This window comes from Glycine soja, chromosome 3, assembly GCF_004193775.1.
Source record: "Glycine soja cultivar W05 chromosome 3, ASM419377v2, whole genome shotgun sequence".
Taxonomy (NCBI): Eukaryota; Viridiplantae; Streptophyta; class Magnoliopsida; order Fabales; family Fabaceae; genus Glycine; species Glycine soja.
This window is the reverse complement of record NC_041004.1, coordinates 46,998,871-47,018,265: the sequence shown is the minus strand read 5'-3', so window position 1 is coordinate 47,018,265 and position 19,395 is coordinate 46,998,871. Positions and strand designations below refer to the sequence as shown.

At 31.1% G+C, this 19,395-nt stretch overlaps 3 protein-coding genes across 4 annotated transcripts; 2 read left to right on the top strand and 1 right to left on the bottom strand.

Annotated features, from left to right (window-relative positions):
* The first annotated feature begins 5,140 nt into the window (after positions 1–5,140).
* LOC114407791 (mitochondrial adenine nucleotide transporter ADNT1-like) lies at positions 5,141–10,094 on the top strand. The gene is made up of 8 exons (XM_028371041.1): positions 5,141–5,474; positions 6,045–6,093; positions 6,260–6,423; positions 6,567–6,604; positions 6,962–7,074; positions 7,265–7,378; positions 8,552–8,896; positions 9,686–10,094. The coding sequence occupies exons 1-8, from the start codon at positions 5,344–5,346 to the stop codon at positions 9,767–9,769; spliced, it is 1,038 nt and encodes a 345-aa protein (XP_028226842.1). The 5' UTR covers positions 5,141–5,343; the 3' UTR covers positions 9,770–10,094.
* A 900-nt stretch (positions 10,095–10,994) lies between these two features.
* LOC114405578 lies at positions 10,995–12,005 on the bottom strand. Its single transcript, XM_028368044.1, has 2 exons — positions 11,632–12,005; positions 10,995–11,347 (listed from the first exon to the last, which is right to left on the bottom strand). Exons 1-2 carry the CDS (start codon positions 11,979–11,981, stop codon positions 11,329–11,331), a joined length of 369 nt encoding a protein of 122 aa, XP_028223845.1. The 5' UTR covers positions 11,982–12,005; the 3' UTR covers positions 10,995–11,328.
* Positions 12,006–14,197: 2,192 nt separating this feature from the next.
* On the top strand, positions 14,198–18,838 carry LOC114407790 (CMP-sialic acid transporter 1-like). Of its 2 annotated transcripts, none has more exons than XM_028371040.1 (9): positions 14,198–14,347; positions 14,448–14,531; positions 14,623–14,837; positions 14,919–14,997; positions 15,882–16,051; positions 16,588–16,774; positions 17,018–17,095; positions 17,563–17,737; positions 18,544–18,838. In XM_028371040.1, the coding sequence occupies exons 1-8, from the start codon at positions 14,297–14,299 to the stop codon at positions 17,704–17,706; spliced, it is 1,008 nt and encodes a 335-aa protein (XP_028226841.1). In that variant the 5' UTR covers positions 14,198–14,296; the 3' UTR covers positions 17,707–17,737; positions 18,544–18,838. The 2 variants fall into 2 exon arrangements, with proteins under 2 accessions (XP_028226841.1, XP_028226840.1); XM_028371039.1 differs by having other exon boundaries at positions 18,520–18,838.
* Positions 18,839–19,395: the final 557 nt, after the last annotated feature.

The window sequence follows — 19,395 nt, the reverse complement described above, 5'->3', positions numbered from 1 at the left end:
TCATGTGATCGTTGCCATGACAATATCCATAACATGTTTAAGCAACATTGCTTAAAATATCTTACAAATTAATATACTTACGAAGCGAGAAAGAAGGAGATGAAACCAACGTGGATGTAAAAGCTAGAAGACATGGGATGATATAGTTACGTATTAAGATAGTGAGGTCTTTCATATATAATTCTTAACTCAAACACTGTCTGTTAAGGTGGCACTGGACACTGTGTGTATTCACTCCATACTTGTTATATCTAGTTTAGAATCTGACATTTTTAAAACATTTGGTGTGGTGTCTTTTTTTGCTGGACTAAGAGACTTTAGTGGTTTGTGGATTTTGATGAACTCTTATTGGTTACCAATGATTGGGTTGATTGTTGTTGTCAGAGGACATACGTAAATTGTTGATCATATATACATTGTTATTTTATATATATATATATAACTAGGTTATCATACAAAATAATGTTGACTATCAATCTTAAATTTTGGATATGAAGCCTGATCATATCGTCTTTAGCATTTTTGTTCTTGGATGAGGCCTAACCATTAATCCCTATCTCTTATACTCTAATAAAACTTTTGCGTGTTTTTTTTTTCTTTTAAAAAATATAGTAACATTTTTTAATTAATTTTACTAATGAAATCTGCAGTGTTGCTTTTTTCATTAGGAAAACAAGAATAGAAACAAACAGAGGAGGGGATTTCCGTCCATAAAAACTTCAAAAGGACACTCATAAAGCCGTAAAGTGTTAGTGCCCAGTGGAGGAAAACCCAAATCATATCTTCCATGTTTATATCCAAATTCAATATTAAAATTTGCGCAATACTTCTATTTCGTGCATGTTTAGCGTTTCTTCCTCTGCTTAATTTGTCCAATTACGGCAAGAATTAATGCTTCATCTTTTTTTATAATTTTTGCCCAAACTATGAATCGGAAAGGGACTGAAATAAAAAAAAAAAAAAGGTACTTTATATATTTCCTCACGTGAAAAACATTCCGAAATTTAGGATCCCTGTATGATCACTCTTGTCTGTCCGGAAAGAAAGATAGAAGAAGCACTTCCAATGGTTCTTACTTGCTCACACACTCATGACTCATGATTCTGAGTGTGCCGACCAAAATAGCTGCATGTGTCCAATGGAAAGCCTAAACGTTTGAACTTTTTACGCAACAAATCATAAACAAAACTTCGATTTATTCATAGAGATATAGTGGATTAGGCATTTGTTTTGCTTTAACATTGAACTCATCTATACCCCCACAAACACACACAAATGACTACACCTCGGCTTAAACAGCTATAATTAAACATTATATTAACTAAATACTCCTATAACATATTTATTACATTTTCATTCAATATTTTTATATTTATAAGATTCACTTAAAAAATTATTATACTAAATAAAAACTAATTATTATAAAAAATTAATACCTAAAATAAATATAAAAATATATATTTTTAAGATTATTATTTATAAAGAAGTATCTTATAAAATATATTTTAAACTAATAAATTTAAAATTCATATTTATATGGTTTAAATAAATTAAAAAATGCATATAATTTTTATGCTTAACTGTTCTTTCAAAAATTGCTACAAGTTATTCAAAATTTAAATATGTAAGAAAAAATATTACTCTTAATTTTAATTGTTGTTTTCAGAATGTAATTTAAAGTAAAAAAAATAATGCAAATTAGTATAATTTCATACTAGTACTTGATTATTATTTATTACAATTTAATTATATATATATATATATATATTTAATTAGAGTAAATTAAATAATATTTTCTATAAATAATTAAAAAATAAAATATGCATGTTATATGAACTTATTTGCTCTTTTTTTAATGAAATAAATGAATTCACATTTTTTTTTGAAGTCGTATATTAATTAGGTGCTGATATTTTTGTAATATTGCGACGAACACATTATATCAACTGCTTCAAAACAAATTTAAAAAATACTTTCTATATTAGTTGTACTAAAAACTAACGAAGGAATTACTTTGTAGATTTTTTTAATCAGTTGAAGTACTTTTTGGACTGAATCTTTATTAATTGATTTAAAATTATTTTAATGAGTTCTGTCTTTTGTAATAATTACTCTTACATTAAATAAGCAACTGGAAATTACTCCGTCGTGGTCTTATGGAGTTTGAATGAGATTTTAATGCATATATTTTTTTAAACCTACCTTTTGATTTTGCTGAGTCAATTCTTTAATTACTTTTGTACGATAAGCTAATTTACTATTGACTATTTGAATTTTGAAGCCTTCTTATTTTCCGAATTATGCAAAGTGTCCCTTGAATCCAAATGAGAATTTAATACAGCTGTAATGGAAAATAATTAAATACAAGTGAATTACTAATTTAGTTTTTAAAATTATAATAGTTAATTAAATTAGTTTCTGAAATTAATAAAATATTAAAAAAATAAAAAATGCTTGATTAATCAAATTCTTATTTTCTTTAATCAACTTCAAACTACGCGCGAATGCTTTTTGACGAAAAGTAGAATGCGCATAAAATTATTCTGAATTCTGAAAGATTACTGGATTAATTACGGTTATGAATTAATAGACTACCATTTGAGTATTATTAAGCGGTTTCAATAGAAAATATTTTGACGAAGAAACAGACCTTGAAATTTCCTTTGATGAGAGTTAAAGTAAAAGTGAAAATTCATCTTTAGAGTTCAAAAAGATCTTCTTATGTAACTGAAAAGCTCCCTTTACATGCAACGAGAAGAATATGACATCTAATCAATCCGAGGCAGTGAATCTACTTACTAATTTGCACTTCATCTCCCGGCCACAACAATCCAAACACATACACAGCTTATCTGAATTCAGAACTAAAATTTTCTTTTGCTGTAGTTTTAAACTATAAAATCGTAATTTTATTTTTTTCAGATGAATTCAATATTTTGAAAAAGAAAAAAAATATATGAAAGATAATTTATTCTTCACTCTTGACTGTTAATACATCTCTTCTAATATTCTCTTTCTTTTTAAAATAATTTAATATTATTGAATATAAAGAGAAAAGAAAAAGAAAATATTTCCCGTAAACTCTTAATTATTTTTTATCTTTCGATATGATGTTGAAACTATAAAAAAATTACTTGCTTTGATTCTTATCTAACTTATAATACTTTATTTATTAGTGTGTATATATGTGTGTATATATATATATAATAATAATAATAATAAAAATAATCATTTAAATGATAATCATCTACTAATTGTGTATCTTAAAACAATACTAAATTTTTCAATACTCCATTTATTAAAATACACAATATTAAAAATATTAATAACATGGCAAATAAAATATTACGTATTTTATAAACTCATTCATCATATGGATACAAATTATAGTTTTCTGAGTAATATTGAACTTGGACGGTGGACCTAATCCAAATTTATAAAATTGCCCAATCTAACACAAGTTTGACGAATATATTAAAGTAAATAAAATAAAAAAAAGCAGCCTGAGAAAAAAACTCACCCAATAAATAAATAACCCAATTCATCCTTTTCTTTTTTCTTCTTTTTTCATATAGGTTTTTCCGCATCGAATAACCTAACTTTGTCCGAGCACATTTTTCATGGCTTGGGAGTTCTCTGTCAAGTCTTTCAGTAAACATTTCTCACTAAATAAATAAACCAGTCTTTCAATTAGGTTTGGTTTAAATTTTTACAATTTTTAAATTAATTATAGAAATTTTTTTATGAAAATAATCAAATTAATTATGATATAAATCATATTTTTAAAAACTAAAATTAAATTAATTAAGATACAATTTACCTTTTTTAATAGTATTCAGTTTCATATATATTCTATTTTTTAAATAAAATAAAATTATTTAGATATAAGTTACCATTTATAAAAGTAATCGAATTAATTATTATATGAATAATTAATTGAAGAATAACTAAAAAAAATATAACTTATACTATTAATTGTAAAAAAATTAGCTTATATATATAATTAATTAACATTTTTTCTTAAAAATTTATAAAACAGAAACATGCTTTCGTTAAAAAGGTATTTGGGAAATATTGTTTTAAAAGCACGTGGGATCTGAATCGCAAAAGTGAGCTTAGAATAGCAATTTCTACTTGGATCTGGATGCAACTGAGTCCCAAAATGTGCGCCACGTTTTCAAAAGCCCAAAATGGGGACGCCGGGCTTGGTTTCAGATATTGGCTTATCACTTGCTCCTTGTTTCTTTTATAAGCTTTATATATACTTACATGATTGTATTTTATTTTTTCAACCAGGGTCGTGGCTTCTCAATCTTTTCATAAGTTTAGATCTTTTTGATTGATTATGAAATTAATTTTCTTAATCACACTTAAAGTTATTATTTCTTTCTAAAAGTATATTATATAAGAATCAAATTCAAATTTTTCACAAACTTAATATGTTGTCAATTGAAATAAGGTACACATAATTCTATCTAAGATAGAAGTGTAATTTATTGTTTACTTTTCTTGTAAAATGGATATTTTAAAAAATGTGATATCAATTTATTTAATTTTTGAAAATTTTTTATTTTTCAAAAACAAATTATTGATAGTTTTTTCTAAAAAGGATAAATAATAATAAATAAAAAACTCGCAAAAATAAAAATGTATTTCGTGTTTTATTAGTTAAATGTGAGATTTGTCTTTCAACTTTCGAGGACTATTGTGTAAGTTTAGTTAGGATACAAACTAATCTTATTGTTCATAAATTAATTAGGACATCAAGATTTCACGTTAGTTTCCATTTTTTTGACTAAATAATATTTAACTCATTTCATTATAAAACAAATTTTCAGCATTCGAGATTACATGATGAAAAATGGAGAGATTCAGGATTACTCTTGCTAAAGAAAAGATGAGTTACATACCAATAATTTTCTGTTCATGTTAGCTCCCATGACTTTAATTATATCCCCACATATGTATAAGCTATCATCCTTAGTAAAATGTTATAATCTTGTCTAAAATAAAAAAGTTGGTGACACATGTACCAACCAAAAAGAGAGAAAATAGATATAATTTTAATTGGGAGTGATGTTATGCGGGGATGGACTGTGTCCACGTATGCAGAGAATATATAACCGAAACGACGCCGTCACTGTGCTGAGGTTTGTTGTTGTGTTTGTGTTTGTGGCCTCTCTCTCTCTCTCAGCCGTCGCAGTCTCTGCCAAACACTCGCTCATCCAAAATTATGATCATTTCTGTGCCGTAAATTCGCCGGCAACACGAGATCTCAACTTCTCGCGCCGTTTTCTTTTCCCCCTTTAAAAAAAGTACAAGTTCAGGTTAAGTTGGGGTTCCATGGCTTCGGAGACGAAGGTCGTGAATCTGGCTGAGGAAGCCAAGCTCGCCGGAGAAGGTGTAACGACTCCCTCATATGCTTTTACCACCATCTGCAAGTCCCTCGTCGCTGGTGGAGTCGCCGGAGGAGTGTCCGTTCCATTTCTCAATTGCTTCTTTTCTTTTCAATCTTTGTTTTTCCGGATATTTCGATGCTAATATTAATAAATTAATTTTTCATGTTTCATTGTCCGGGAGCAATGAAGCACTAGTTGCTCTCTCTCTCTCTCTCTCTCTCTCTAGTGGAATATGATCTACCAAACATACGTGCTACTGTTCATTTGGGAAGTTGCTAAAGTAGGTTTCTGTTAATCTACCCATACTTGGATTAGATCAATTGTTAGAACCCCGCCGATTTTGGGGTTCTAGACCAAGCTTCATTTGAGAGGCAAATTATTGGAAATCTGTTTCCATTGGTGGAATGGATTTAGTGTGTTCCTTTATGCCTTTAAAACTCACCATTTTTGTTTTAATAATTTATGTATGCCTGCCTTACTGTCCAGTATGAGAATCTGCATAATTTGGACTTCATTGATACAGTAATATGCTCATGCCAACCTAATCCAATTTTCCTGGAAACTATTTCTTACTGATAATTTCAACATCCTTTTTTGCATTATGTCGAGTTTTAATTGATTTGAACCTTTTTTGTATATATGCAGATCACGAACAGCAGTTGCTCCACTGGAACGCTTGAAGATTTTGCTACAGGTTAATCCCCATATAGTTGTTTACCTTTATATGTGGATTTAGCTATCATTTATTCTTGTTATAAAGAAAAAAAGTGCATCTGACAAGCTACCTTTTTTGTTGGTTCTTTTGTGGTTGGGTGTATCGATATCATATGTGCGATGTGATGTGCCTCTGCCATTTACAGGTTCAGAATCCACACAGCATTAAATACAATGGAACAATTCAAGGTCTAAAATATATATGGAGAACTGAAGGTTTTCGTGGGCTGTTCAAAGGAAATGGTACTAACTGTGCGCGAATTGTCCCAAATTCTGCTGTGAAGTTCTTCAGTTATGAGCAAGCTTCCAAGTAAGCTTTCCTTTAGATATACATTGATGTACTGCACTTATAAACATGGTCACTCCTTTCGCCTAGTAGTTTCAATTTTTATATCCATGTATTACATATGTAACACTTTCTCCTCTTTTTACTGAATGTTCCTTTTCTGGCAGAGGCATACTACATCTGTACCGGAAGCAAACTGGAAATGGTATGTGCATGTTTATTATTTTTCTCTTCTGGTGTGTGTGTATGGTTGTTGAGGGAGGAGGAGTGCTGGTTCAGTAGCTTGTTTTGGATTTTGCATAATTTTGGGGGGAAATCACTTTCTTGAAAGGACAAAACTTACAGTTCCTTAGGTGTTGTTCTCCAATAAAATCATAACATGTGTATTAATTCTGAACTACTTCATCTTCCTTTTTAAAGTGTTCATAGTTGAGGTATAAAATTTAGTATTCTTTCTGTGCTTCAATATTTTTCAATTAAATGGAAACAATTATGTCTAAATAAAAATTTTCAATGATAAATCCCTTTATCTAAATGTTTTTTCCCTTGTACTTTTTGTCAGAGGATGCTCAGCTGACTCCTCTTTTACGTCTTGGGGCTGGAGCATGTGCGGGAATAATTGCCATGTCTGCAACTTATCCAATGGACATGGTTCGAGGCAGAATAACTGTACAGGTACTTTTTTTTTACCAAATCCTTCATCCTTGCTTTACTTTCTTTTTGGTCAGAAAGGTAGTTGCAAATGCATAAATTGTGATACTTCTTATAGCTACAAAATTAAGTGAAAAGAAAATCTATATGAAGTCTCACAATGTTTTTTGTTGTCTTAATATAACAGTAAGTTTGCTTTTCCTTGTATTTGCAGACAGAGAAGTCCCCTTACCAGTACAGAGGAATGTTTCATGCCCTGTCAACTGTACTCAGGGAAGAAGGTCCACGTGCTTTATATAAGGGCTGGCTTCCTTCAGTCATTGGAGTTGTGAGTAACGTTTCTAGAAATTCATTTTAGGAAGTTGATGATTATGGTCATAATCATAAGGACTGGTATAAAAAATTATAAGATTATGCTTTCACTATTGGCTTTATGGGAAATTCATATTGCATCTGGTAGTAACAATGTAGGACCTGTAGGCTGCAGTTGGGGGAGGGGGAGAACCTATACAGCACTAAAGATTTCAAATTTGTCGAGTGCTAGACAATGTCTACCCTCCTTAGGGGACAATTTAATAGGATTGCTTTCTAAGGCTGCTTATAGATGTGGGGTATATTGGTAAGGATGTGTGACTAAATTTTTAATGAGTTATTCCTGGTTATTATCTGTAGATAGATAGCGTCTATTCAGTAAGTTGTGCAGAACATAGGATCCACTTGGGACTGTAGGATTGATCATAAGACTGCACCTAAAACTCGCATGTTCAGTTTTATTGAGTTATACATTTTCTATTTAACTATATTTTGTGATAATTGTTCTTCTACTTGTTAAATGCTTCATAGAACAATTTCTTCACATAAAGACTTATCATTCTTCAATGCTCTTGACACACTTCATAGTGAACTCTAATAATTAGTACTACTGGGTTCTGTTGACAAGGTTTTACCTGGTTATGGTAGGTTCTAGGTGGAAAATAGCTAGGTGCAGAAACAGTAGACAGTAAAATCTCAGTCATGCTTCAGTAAAGTGCTCAAGTCTTGTTACAAATCCAGAAAAGAATTGGGGCAAAAGAAAAGAAAGACTTTATTGATAGAATGAAAATGAACAGAAAAAAGGAGAAATCTCTCCTCTAAGGGTTCCACCTTCACAAAGGATCTCTCCTTTCACAAAGAGCAAAAGCTCAATTTACAAATAAAATCGGACGAAATGAATACCCCTCCCTCACTCCTATTTAATTATATCACTAACTAACTCCCTCTAACTAAGTAACTATTGGCTAATGTCCCAGCAGTACTAATTTACTACCTCTTCCCTCTCCCAACTCCTAAAAGTTTATAGAGATGTGAACAGAAACTCTTCTTAAATATTCTGTGTTCTTTTTAATTATATTTAACGGACTAAAGTTCGCTCTAATTTTGAGTGGAAACCCTCTTTTTGGGTGCTGTCATCAGACTTATTGACTTAATATTCTCTTACTCTTTATTGTTTGCTGTTTTTCAGATTCCTTATGTGGGTCTCAACTTTGCAGTGTATGAGTCTTTGAAAGATTGGTTAATTAAATCTAATCCATTAGGTCTAGTTCAAGATTCTGAGTTGAGTGTGACAACTCGCCTGGCTTGTGGTGCTGCAGCTGGAACTATTGGACAAACTGTTGCTTACCCTCTTGATGTCATTCGTCGAAGAATGCAGATGGTGGGTTGGAACCATGCTGCTTCTGTTGTAGCTGGTGATGGAAGAGGGAAGGTACCACTTGAATACACAGGCATGGTTGATGCTTTTAGGAAAACTGTTCGGTATGAGGGATTTGGCGCATTATACAAGGGTCTGGTGCCAAATTCTGTAAAGGTCAGTCTTCATCTAATACTCATGATTCATGAATTATGTTCTGCTATGAAAAAATGTGGGTAAACCATACCTGCATAAACATGTGCATCTATTCAGAAAGTAAGGTTTTCTTTCCTTCTTTTGAAGAAGATATTATTGATTTACTATATCTATGAAGCACGTAAAAAATGTTTGTGCTTGCATTATGTCACCTGGATGATTCCTTTGTGTGATCCCTCCATCATACTGTTTGTATTACTTTCTGATCAAAGCTGTGAACTTAAAAAGCTTCTACCTGATTAGAACAAAGTCTGCTTTTCAAGGGGTTATTGCAAGACTCAAGTCTGTGGTCTTAGTCAAACATTTGATATTTTGAACGTAAATTGTTTACTACTCTGGCTCAGCTGCAGATCAGCTTAATGAAATGCATGATCAACCACCAATAAACACATGCTATTATATCTTAGGCTTTTATTATTATTACCCTTGTCTGGCGTTGTCTCAATTTTGTGGTGTTTAAATAATCTTATGAGTCATAAGTGATAGCATTGTTTAAAAATCCCTAATTTTATGCGGTGGTCATAAAAAAATTGGTTTTTCATGTTGAAATTTTATTCGTTGTTGTCTGGAACCATGCACTTTGCATAGCAGCCTCCATGTAAAGCAATCAACTGATGGTTGGTGTTTAGAAATTATCTCAATTCCCATTTACTTTAGCAATTGTGATATGATTGTTTTTAATATTTACCTAAAATTATTTTTAAATGGCATTGATCTTCCTTTAACTTGAGCAGTCTTGATCTCTTGCAGGTGGTCCCATCCATAGCAATTGCATTTGTAACATATGAGGTGGTGAAGGACATTTTAGGAGTGGAGATCAGAATATCAGATTGAAGATTCGCATGCATGTGATATTTGATTGCCTGTTATTTTCTTGTAGGCAAGGGGATGCAGAGATGATAAATTAGGGTTACTTTCTTGTTTTTCAACTCTTCAATGAGTTAGGCAGCACTTGAGTTAGCGTGTATAAATTAATTCCCTTGCATCCCATTTGTTTTGCCTTGGGAACATGATTTAGCTTTTAGCTTTTTATTCATCTTCTATGGCAGTAAATGTTGTGGAAAAACAATGCAAGGATATATCTGCATGCATTTCTGCAGAGTGAACAGTGAAGAAAGCATTTTTATTGGTTGAATATCTATTGACTGATTACTGAGTACCCCTCCCTATCCTCGTCTAGAAATTGTATTTGCATTGTGTGCAAGTTGCTATTCAGCCACTCTAACTCAACAAATAGGGTAAGTTAAAAGACGTGAATGTCTAGTGTTATAGTAGTATTTACCTTATTTATATTTTTCAGCACATTCTTGCAAGTGGAGGTCTAGCGTCATCTATAATATTAATACTAATTAATAAAGGATAAGTTTTTTTTTTTTTACTTCACTGTTTCTTTTAGACGTTTATATTCTTCAATTGCATGCCATAACTGAAATTTCACCTCTCAACAGTATACTCCATTCCTTCCTCTCATTTTTATGTTTTGTTTTTTAAAAATTATATAAAGAGGCTGGCTCTCTTTCTCCTAGTATAAGATTTATACTAATTAATAATAATTTTAAAAAATGAGGGAAGTCAATGAAAAGACGTGGGAAAATGGATAAAAAAATACTGAACAGAAATGATGGAAAATTGACCCGTCTATTTGTAGTCATTATAAATACAAGTTATGGTGAGTTTACCTTGTTTCTAAAATGTGGCTGTTGAACAGATTATGGTTTGTTAGGCTTACTCACACGCATAGAGAAGCAAATTTTGTGGCTGACAAATTAGCTAATTCCTCTCTTGTCTTACCCATAGGTTTAACATGTGTATAGCCAACCTCCTCCAGATTGTAAATCTCTTTTGTGGAGAGACCTTGTAGGGATTTGTTGGCCCCGTTCTCTGTTAATATAAGGGCTTAGACGCTCCTTTTCGTTAAAAAAATAAGAAAAAGAGAGAGAGAAAAGAAAGTGGCTACTGAATTGTTTGACTTAAACGTGGGGATTATTCATCGAAAATGTATATGGCTACAGAGCCCAAATGGAATATATCCATAGAATCTGAACAAACCAGCCTTTTGATATATTAATGTAATTTTAATATGGACAAATAATCAAATTCTCTACACTTCATGTCCCAACTAACCAGAAAATGTTTCTTATATACATTAATGGCATCATGAATGTTAACTGATGGAGGCCGGCATTTGACGATGGCGCTTCGCCATCATTCTTACTTCAATGATCTACAGCTTCTAAGATGGTACTATTGATGTACCTTAACGCAGACAAACACTTGTTTAAAAAAAATCTTGCCATGTGATTAAAACAAATGCTTCGCTTTAGCTTGCTTCATCATATCTCCACAATCTTTATGTTGATTTGTGCAATACTCCGCAGTAGCAAGATTTTGCTTCACATTTTTCTTCCATGCCTGATCACAAGAAAAATGCTTAATCTTTGATGTCAATGAGATTAGGAGCAATAATTATATTTGTTACATATAATCACCGAGTTTTTAGGCTATGTTCCTTTTTTGGATTCAAAAAAACAAGTAGAGACAATTCATATTCCAAAATCTAAATTATACTCCTTTCTTTCTCCCAAATAAGAGAAAATCAATTAGTATCTCCCAAAATACATATTCTTAATTAATTAAGCTCAAAATTTGTATCATCATGCATATTTTGAAAATGGTGTGGATTCTTAATTAATTACCTGGAGTCTTTTACGGTAGTTTGAAATCTTGATGAAATTGGTTTCCTCCCAAGCTTAGGCTCATGTTTCTCTCGTCTCTTGCTTTGTAATCTTGCTATGCATGTTTTAGTTACAGCAACCTCATCTTTTTTTGTCTTCTCTTGGCTCTCCTCATGATATTCTATGCACTCATCGCTTGAAAAGTAGAATAAAGAAAGCAACACAAGCAACATGTTTAGCTCAGCTAGAGATGTATTTGGCAGATGCGAGTGAGTCAATGCACCATTATTTTCTTCCCCTTCATACTCTTCCATCATGTTCATGTCTATCTCTATCTCATTCTCTCTTTCTTTCTCTAGTTCTTGTGCCATATTCTCTTTAACAAATTTGGGTCTTGAAATCAAACCAAGATTTTAAACTATTATCAACGCGTTCTTGAAACTTATTTTCTCTCAGTATGAATATATAGATTAGAAATAAATGTAAGCGAGAAGTTGAAAGGTCTCTTGGACAAATTAAGGATGTCTACAAAAGCCACTGATCTAATTTGAGTGGAGCTTAAGTTTGGATACATATTTGATTCTCAATTATACGTTTCCAACTTTGTTTTTTCTATTTCAAAGTGTGAGGTTATTAATTGACTCTTTCCCTCTCCATTTGATAAGGTTCATACAATCTATGGTAAATATATATCACATCCTAACCTAACTTGTAACCAGTTTAGAAACATATGTTGCTTTGTTAAATTGAGGCTTGCCGCCAGTTTAGCCACGAGGATTTATTTCCATTCTTTCAATATATATAGTCATTCTTTAAGTGACACATTTCGTATTACAGCCAAGCAAATCTTTGGCTTCAATACGTGATAAAATTACCTTAAATCTTGCTCGATTCATCGGTATACTTGGTAGTAATGAAGATTAAAAGTCAACGATGACAAATAATAATAATAATTACGCAGGATAGTTGTACTTTTAATCTGTTTAATTTAGATTACATGCAATTTTTGCCCTTTTAATTTTTTAGTTAATCAAGTTTATTTATTTTCAAAATTAATAATTTTTTTTCTTTTCCCCCCAAAATTATCATTTTCTATTATTTTATATTTTACTAACTAAACTGATTAAGTTATTTCAAACCGTTTTTTTAACTTAACAATTTACTACAGGGCGAGAAACAAAAACACGCCATATTAAACGTACAATTGATTCATTTATTATGGTGAAAATAAAGTACTAAGGAATTTAACCCGCAAGTGAAGAAAGTAAACGTTGATAATTTTTTAAAAAGTAAATTGAAGTTATTTAACTCAAAGTAGTTTTTTTTTTTTGCTGAATTGAACTCAAAGTAGTTAAGTTTTAAAGGAACTTATTTTTTAGGATTATAAGTATTTTATATAAAAGAATATTTGCACATTTTTTATATCTCAACTATAGATATTTTTATAAGAGATAGTCTTATTCAAGTAAAAATATTTACAATATGGTGGATTAGTTTTTTAATAATTTTTTATAAGCAATACTAGAACTTTTAGGGGATGTATTGAAATATGATTTTAAGAGATTATTTTAGCATAAAAAGTCAGATGAATTTTAAAAATTATGTAGAAATATTAAATTTATTAGACTTATTTATAAAACTTTTATAATAGTTTAAATTTTAATAAATTTATATCATAAGAATTTAAAGAATTTGAAATAACTTTATAAATTTATAAAATTTAGAATGATTTTGTGAATTTTTAAAACACATTCAAAATTACATGAGTTAGTAAAAAAATAATAAGAAATAATGAGGTTTGGATAAAAAATAAAACCAATATAATTTTTTTAATCTTTTGATAGATATATTGATTCTAATTTTATGTTATCTTATACTAATTTTTTTGTAATAAAATATTTTATGCTTTTTTTACTTACTACAATTATTTCATGATAAAATATAATGACATGTTAAAATGAGGTGCAATAATAAACATATACTAGAAAGAAGAAGTGATGATGAAAAATTGATAGAAGGGGTAGTAAGTTATGTAAATGACGAAATTAAGAATGACAGGAAAATATTATGTTGAACATGTAATAGATATAGTCCGTATAAGAAAAATATTAAAGAAAGAAAAAAATATTTGTGATGAAAGAAAAAAAGTGTAATAATCAATAGAAAAAAATAAATTTTTTTAGCCAAATCCCATGGATTTAAGGTAAAACTATTTGATAGATACTTTATACTATAAAATTTGATGAAATCCAGTGAAATATTTCTTTAAATACAATTCATCAAAATTTGTATATTTTTAAATATCAAAAGAATTTTTATAAATTATAAAAAAAAATAATTAAATATTACTGAATTTTGTTATTTTTCTTAAAAAATTTAAAAATTTAAATTAAATATCATCAGATTTATTTATACTATTTAAAAATATTAACTAAATATTACAATTTTTTATTTGTAAAAAATAATTTAAAAAAATTGTTTGAAATCCTAATTCAATAGGCCACTTGGTTTAAGAAAAAAGAAGACGATATATTAATCTTTATTGATTAATAATTTTGTAGTCTTAAATAACGGGGACACGCGCCAAAGCGTTTATAGCACATGGGAGTTGGTACTAAACGGTGCATTCGAGCGCGTGTTTATCTAGTCTCTCTGCGTGGATCTGCAGAAGTGGAAGAAGAAGAAGATGCAGTGGTACTTTGTCGCTGCGCTCCTCACCGTCCTCACCAGTTCTCAGGTTGCTCTCACTTTCTTCCCCAAATTGACATTTAAACCCTAATTTCAGCCATTTCCATCTTCCATTCACACACACACTTTAATTATATTTCGCGTGACAGGGAATACTAACCACCCTCTCGCAAAGTAAAGGAGAGTACAAGTATGATTACGCCACGGTCCCATTTCTCGCCGAGATTTTCAAGGTAAATAAAAAACTAACACTTAGTGTGTGTGTGTGTGTGTCAATATTTTTCGATAGGAACCAAGTTTTGATGGGTGGTTTCATCTTTTCAGCTTGCGGTGTCAAGTTTGTTACTGTGGAAGGAATGCAAAAAGTCACCTTTGCCAAAGATGACAACGGAGTGGAAAACGGTGTCTCTGTTCCCCATTCCCTCAGTTATATATCTGATCCACAACAATGTTCAGTTTGCTACACTCACTTATGTGGACACTTCCACCTATCAGATACTGGGCAATTTGAAGATTGTCACCACTGGAATTCTATTTAGGTGCCTTCACTTTTCACAATTCAGATAAATGTTTTTTGTTTCCTCAATTAGAATTGGTGTCTGAAAGCTTTTTCTTTGTAGGTTGTTCTTAGGGAGGAGGCTTTCTAACTTGCAGTGGATGGCTATTGTGCTGTTGGCTGTTGGGACAACCACAAGTCAGGTGCCAATAACTTAAAGAGACTCTCGGAAATTTGGTTTTGTGGCTCTAAATTTATTTTTCATAAGAACTAAGGTGAAAGGTTTGTTCAGGATCATGTAGCTATGAATTTTGTTTGTCATTTACTTACGTGACACTCTAATCTCATAAGGTCATTTTCATACAGCTGAATGATTCCTTTTTGTTGTTTCTTTTTGGAAGATGCCTTACTTGCGCTACTTCTACCTTATCCTTTCCTCCTTCTGACAATGTTTATTTATTTTTCTAAATTTCTATGAATTTTAACTGTGTTGGTGATATGATATTAAGTCATAACATGCTAAACTGTGTTGAAAATTGAAATTATCTTATTTTATGATTTATTCTGCTGTGATAATTGTAGTCTGTTAAGATCCTGATAGCTTCAAATGTGTAAGTTTGAGAAGTACATACTTGGATTAAGAGGGTTTCAAATAAATTCAACTAGCTTTTGGCTTCCTCTGCTGACATTTATACATGGTATCAGAAAGCTTCTATTAATATAGATGGCACATGCAACTTTAGTTGGAGATTAAACTGAGTGCCCCTTTTGGAATGAGAGGAAGTGCCTTTTGGGGGAGGATAATAAATCTTCCTAACTTGAAAATAAAAAAGAAAAAAAAGTGAGACAATGTGGTTCGCAAATCACAAATGCAACTGATAAATGCCCTTGAAATAACCATGAGTACAAGACCTGAGAGATGTAATGAGTTAGCATGTAAAATTATATGAAATTGAAGCCCAAATACATATTTGTTCTGTTCTGTTCTGATCTGTATTTTTTTTGTGGTCACTGGTTATATATTTGGTAAATTAGCTCTATGATAAAAATGTTATTTAGACAGAACTGCTACTGTTTATTGTTTTAGGTTAGGGGATGTGGAGAGGCTTCTTGTGACTCCATTTTCTCAGCACCAATTCAGGGCTACATGTTAGGAGTTCTATCTGCTTGTCTCTCAGCATTAGCTGGAATTTATACTGAATTCTTGATGAAGAAAAACAATGACAGCTTATACTGGCAGAATATACAGTTGTACACGTAGGTATTTTTTCTTGATTTTTTTCAAATGTCTACAAAGGCATGGGCACATGTGTCAGTCTTTTAATCTTTTGAACTGTTTATTTCAGAAGCAAATTTTTCTCCATTTCTTCTCTCTTAGCCTATTAAATAAATGTGGTTATTTTATGTATCAAGAAATGAGTGTTTTGTTTTTATTTTCTAAGGAATAGAGCATATATTACTGTTGAATTCATGTAGTTCATCCAATTTAGATTCCTAATTCCTAACTCTTTCAACTTGGAATTTTTGTGGTTTTGTGCTTTTGGGGTACTTAATATACATTTGAGTTTCCATGATTGTCATGCAGTACCATTTTTTAGTTAATCTTTCTGAATTTTCTTTTTATTTAAGAGGAATTTATTTCTGCTCTGTTGTTTCTTGGAGAGAAATGAATGTTTCTGTAAAATCGGAAGATCTTTGAGTATTGTTTTTATGACACTCTAGCTGATTACGGTGGTCAAATATTTTTGAATCATATACTTAGAGGAATACACACTAAATAAAATTTTCTCCAGGTTTGGCACATTTTTCAATATGGCACGACTACTTGCAGATGATTTCAGAGGTGGATTTGAAAATGGACCTTGGTGGCAACGTATTTTCAATGGATACACTATCACTACCTGGATGGTGGTATTGAATCTAGGGTCTACTGGTCTTTTGGTTTCATGGTTAATGAAACACGCTGATAATATTGTAAAGGTATATCCTTGGATCCTCCTACCAGCATCCTTTTCTCGTGTTTGTTATCATATTAAATCTATTTCGGTGTAGAACTTGATGTTGAATTTACCTCCTTAGAATAATCTTTTTCTTATGGGGGAAACAATTATGTGACACTGAAATTAGTAAAGAAGTATCACATAACAGTATATGGTATTTGTTTGTTTATTTATATTCTGTTCTTTTTCTTTCCTAATTGCTAGTTGTTTCTGCTTTCGTTAGGTCTATTCCACATCAATGGCTATGCTGCTGACGATGATACTTTCACTATTTCTCTTCAACTTCAAACCTACATTGCAGGTAAATTTCCAGCCTAAGCAATTCCTATAGTTGTATGCTCCTATTCCATGCTCTTTTCCCCCAGCGGAACTTTTAAGTGAAATCAATGTGTTGCACCGAATTTAGAACATTAGATACCTCACTGAGACATAACCTTATGATGTTATTTTGCAGGATAGTCATAGCTGCTTTGCTGTACCTCTAGTTTCGAATCTGTTCTTAAATTTTGTGGAATGCTTATTTTTAGTCATTCTTATTTAAACAGATTAGCGATTTGCAAATTGCTTTTTAACTATACCTATCATAGATTTTTTTTCAAGACTGTTATTACTTATTGGTCACTCTTTGTAAGTAAATACTCATGTTTTACATTTTTTCATTCAGGCTCTTGTTGAGGTTGAACATTGACATGATTGTTTTAAACCTTTCATGACATTCTCAGACCAAAAAAGAATATTAATTTTGTATTTTATTTATTCTCGTTGCAGCTTTTCTTGGGCATTATTATTTGTATGATGTCTCTACACATGTATTTTGCCCCACCAAATTTGCTCCTAGATAAGCCATTAACAGTTAAGCTTGATGAAGAGAAGCTCATTGAAGTTTCCATTGATCGAAGAACACTTTCTTGATGTTGTATTGACATCTGAATACAATGCTTGGGTAAATGAACATTTATTTCAATTCTGAGTTTTGTTTTATTTTCTAAATGCATCAATCAAAATATTCTCATACAACATCTAACGTTGCTACAGAATCCGTGTGCCATTAAACAAGGTTTCTTCCTTGTGACATAGTAGCCTTGGGTTTTAGTCACAAATTGCCTCTCGTTTCATGAGGTTAAGGTGGTGCACGTCTGACCCTTCCCAAACCTCAAAATGGTGGGAGCCTCGGGCATAGGGCACCATTTTACTTAGTTATATTTACATGTAACTGCACAAACATGACCATTGAGTCTGAGAAAAAATGGCGGGGGGGGGGGGGGAAGTTATGTTGCATGCAGTAGTATTCTGAGTGAAGTGTCACTGTCAATAAGATAAATATATACTAACCGTAGAGGCAGTGGGAGTAACTGATGTATATTTTGTAACTTTTCTTGGTACCCTTGTAATACTCTTAGCTGATTTTCTTTTAAAAAAAAACTTTCAATAAGATATTTGAGGTTTTTTGGGTACGTGATAAGATACTGCAGTTTAAATATCAGTGTTGATCTTTTTTCTAGATTGAAAGGCAATCACATGCCTCTTTGTGCTAATTATACTTTCAAGTTCTGACGTATAAACACTGAAGAGGTATTAAAAATATATAATGGTCACTAATGCTTGCAAATTGTACCTGTCTGCATTAATCTAATTGGCTTGGTATAACTTTTTGTGCCTTTTATTTCACTTGTAAGCAAGCAATTGGCAATTTTGGTTTTCAGTATTTTCTTATTGGTTCTGCAGGTAATTTAGTTTGTTCTTTCCCAGGTAGCAGAAATGCTGAATATTATTCCATGCTGCGTTGATTCAGCGACTTTGTAGAGTATAGGCATCCTTAGGGGGATGACTTCAACTCTATATAGCTAATTCGAACATCCCATGAGTTGCCTGTGTTTAAATATATGGAAAGAGTATATTGTGCGAAAAGATTGTTGAATGGAAATGAGCAGAATGTGGTTTAGAAGGAAATAGAATTTTCAATTTTGCCATTGGTTTGTTTAAGAAACCAGTAACAGATTAATGAAGATTGAAGAATCTTAAAGAAGTGTTCTATTTTCTAACATACAATACTTGATGTGTAGTTAGGCAAATAAACGGTCTGATGTCCTAATTTGTTGATTTGTGTTTAGTAGGGAAAGTTATTGTGTCATTCGTGGCTGTGATCGAATGAATGCACCGGACCTAGATAATTTGGATTGTGAAAGTAATCAGTTTTCCTTGGGCTTAGCTCCCTTTCTTAAAAGTGAAACAATAAAAAATACTACATTGAAAGTGTAATTTGTATTCTTTTAATAAGTTTTTTAGCTTACGTACTTCTTCCGGTATTCTATTAAATATTTTGGCCATAAAATGACAAAAATAACTATGCATTTCATAAAAATTTAAATACATAAAGATAATTTTGCAATTTAAATATGCATGTTATATACATTTAAAGGATGTTTGGGTAAGTATTGATTTTAAAAAAAATAATCACTTATTTTTTTCAAAAGTGTTTTTGATGAATTCTTAAAAATTTCATTTCTTTAAAATACACTAAGATTTTTTTAAAATCGTATACCAAATATTATGTCAATTTCAATAAGATTGTATGGTATACAGGTGTCATAATTAATGGAG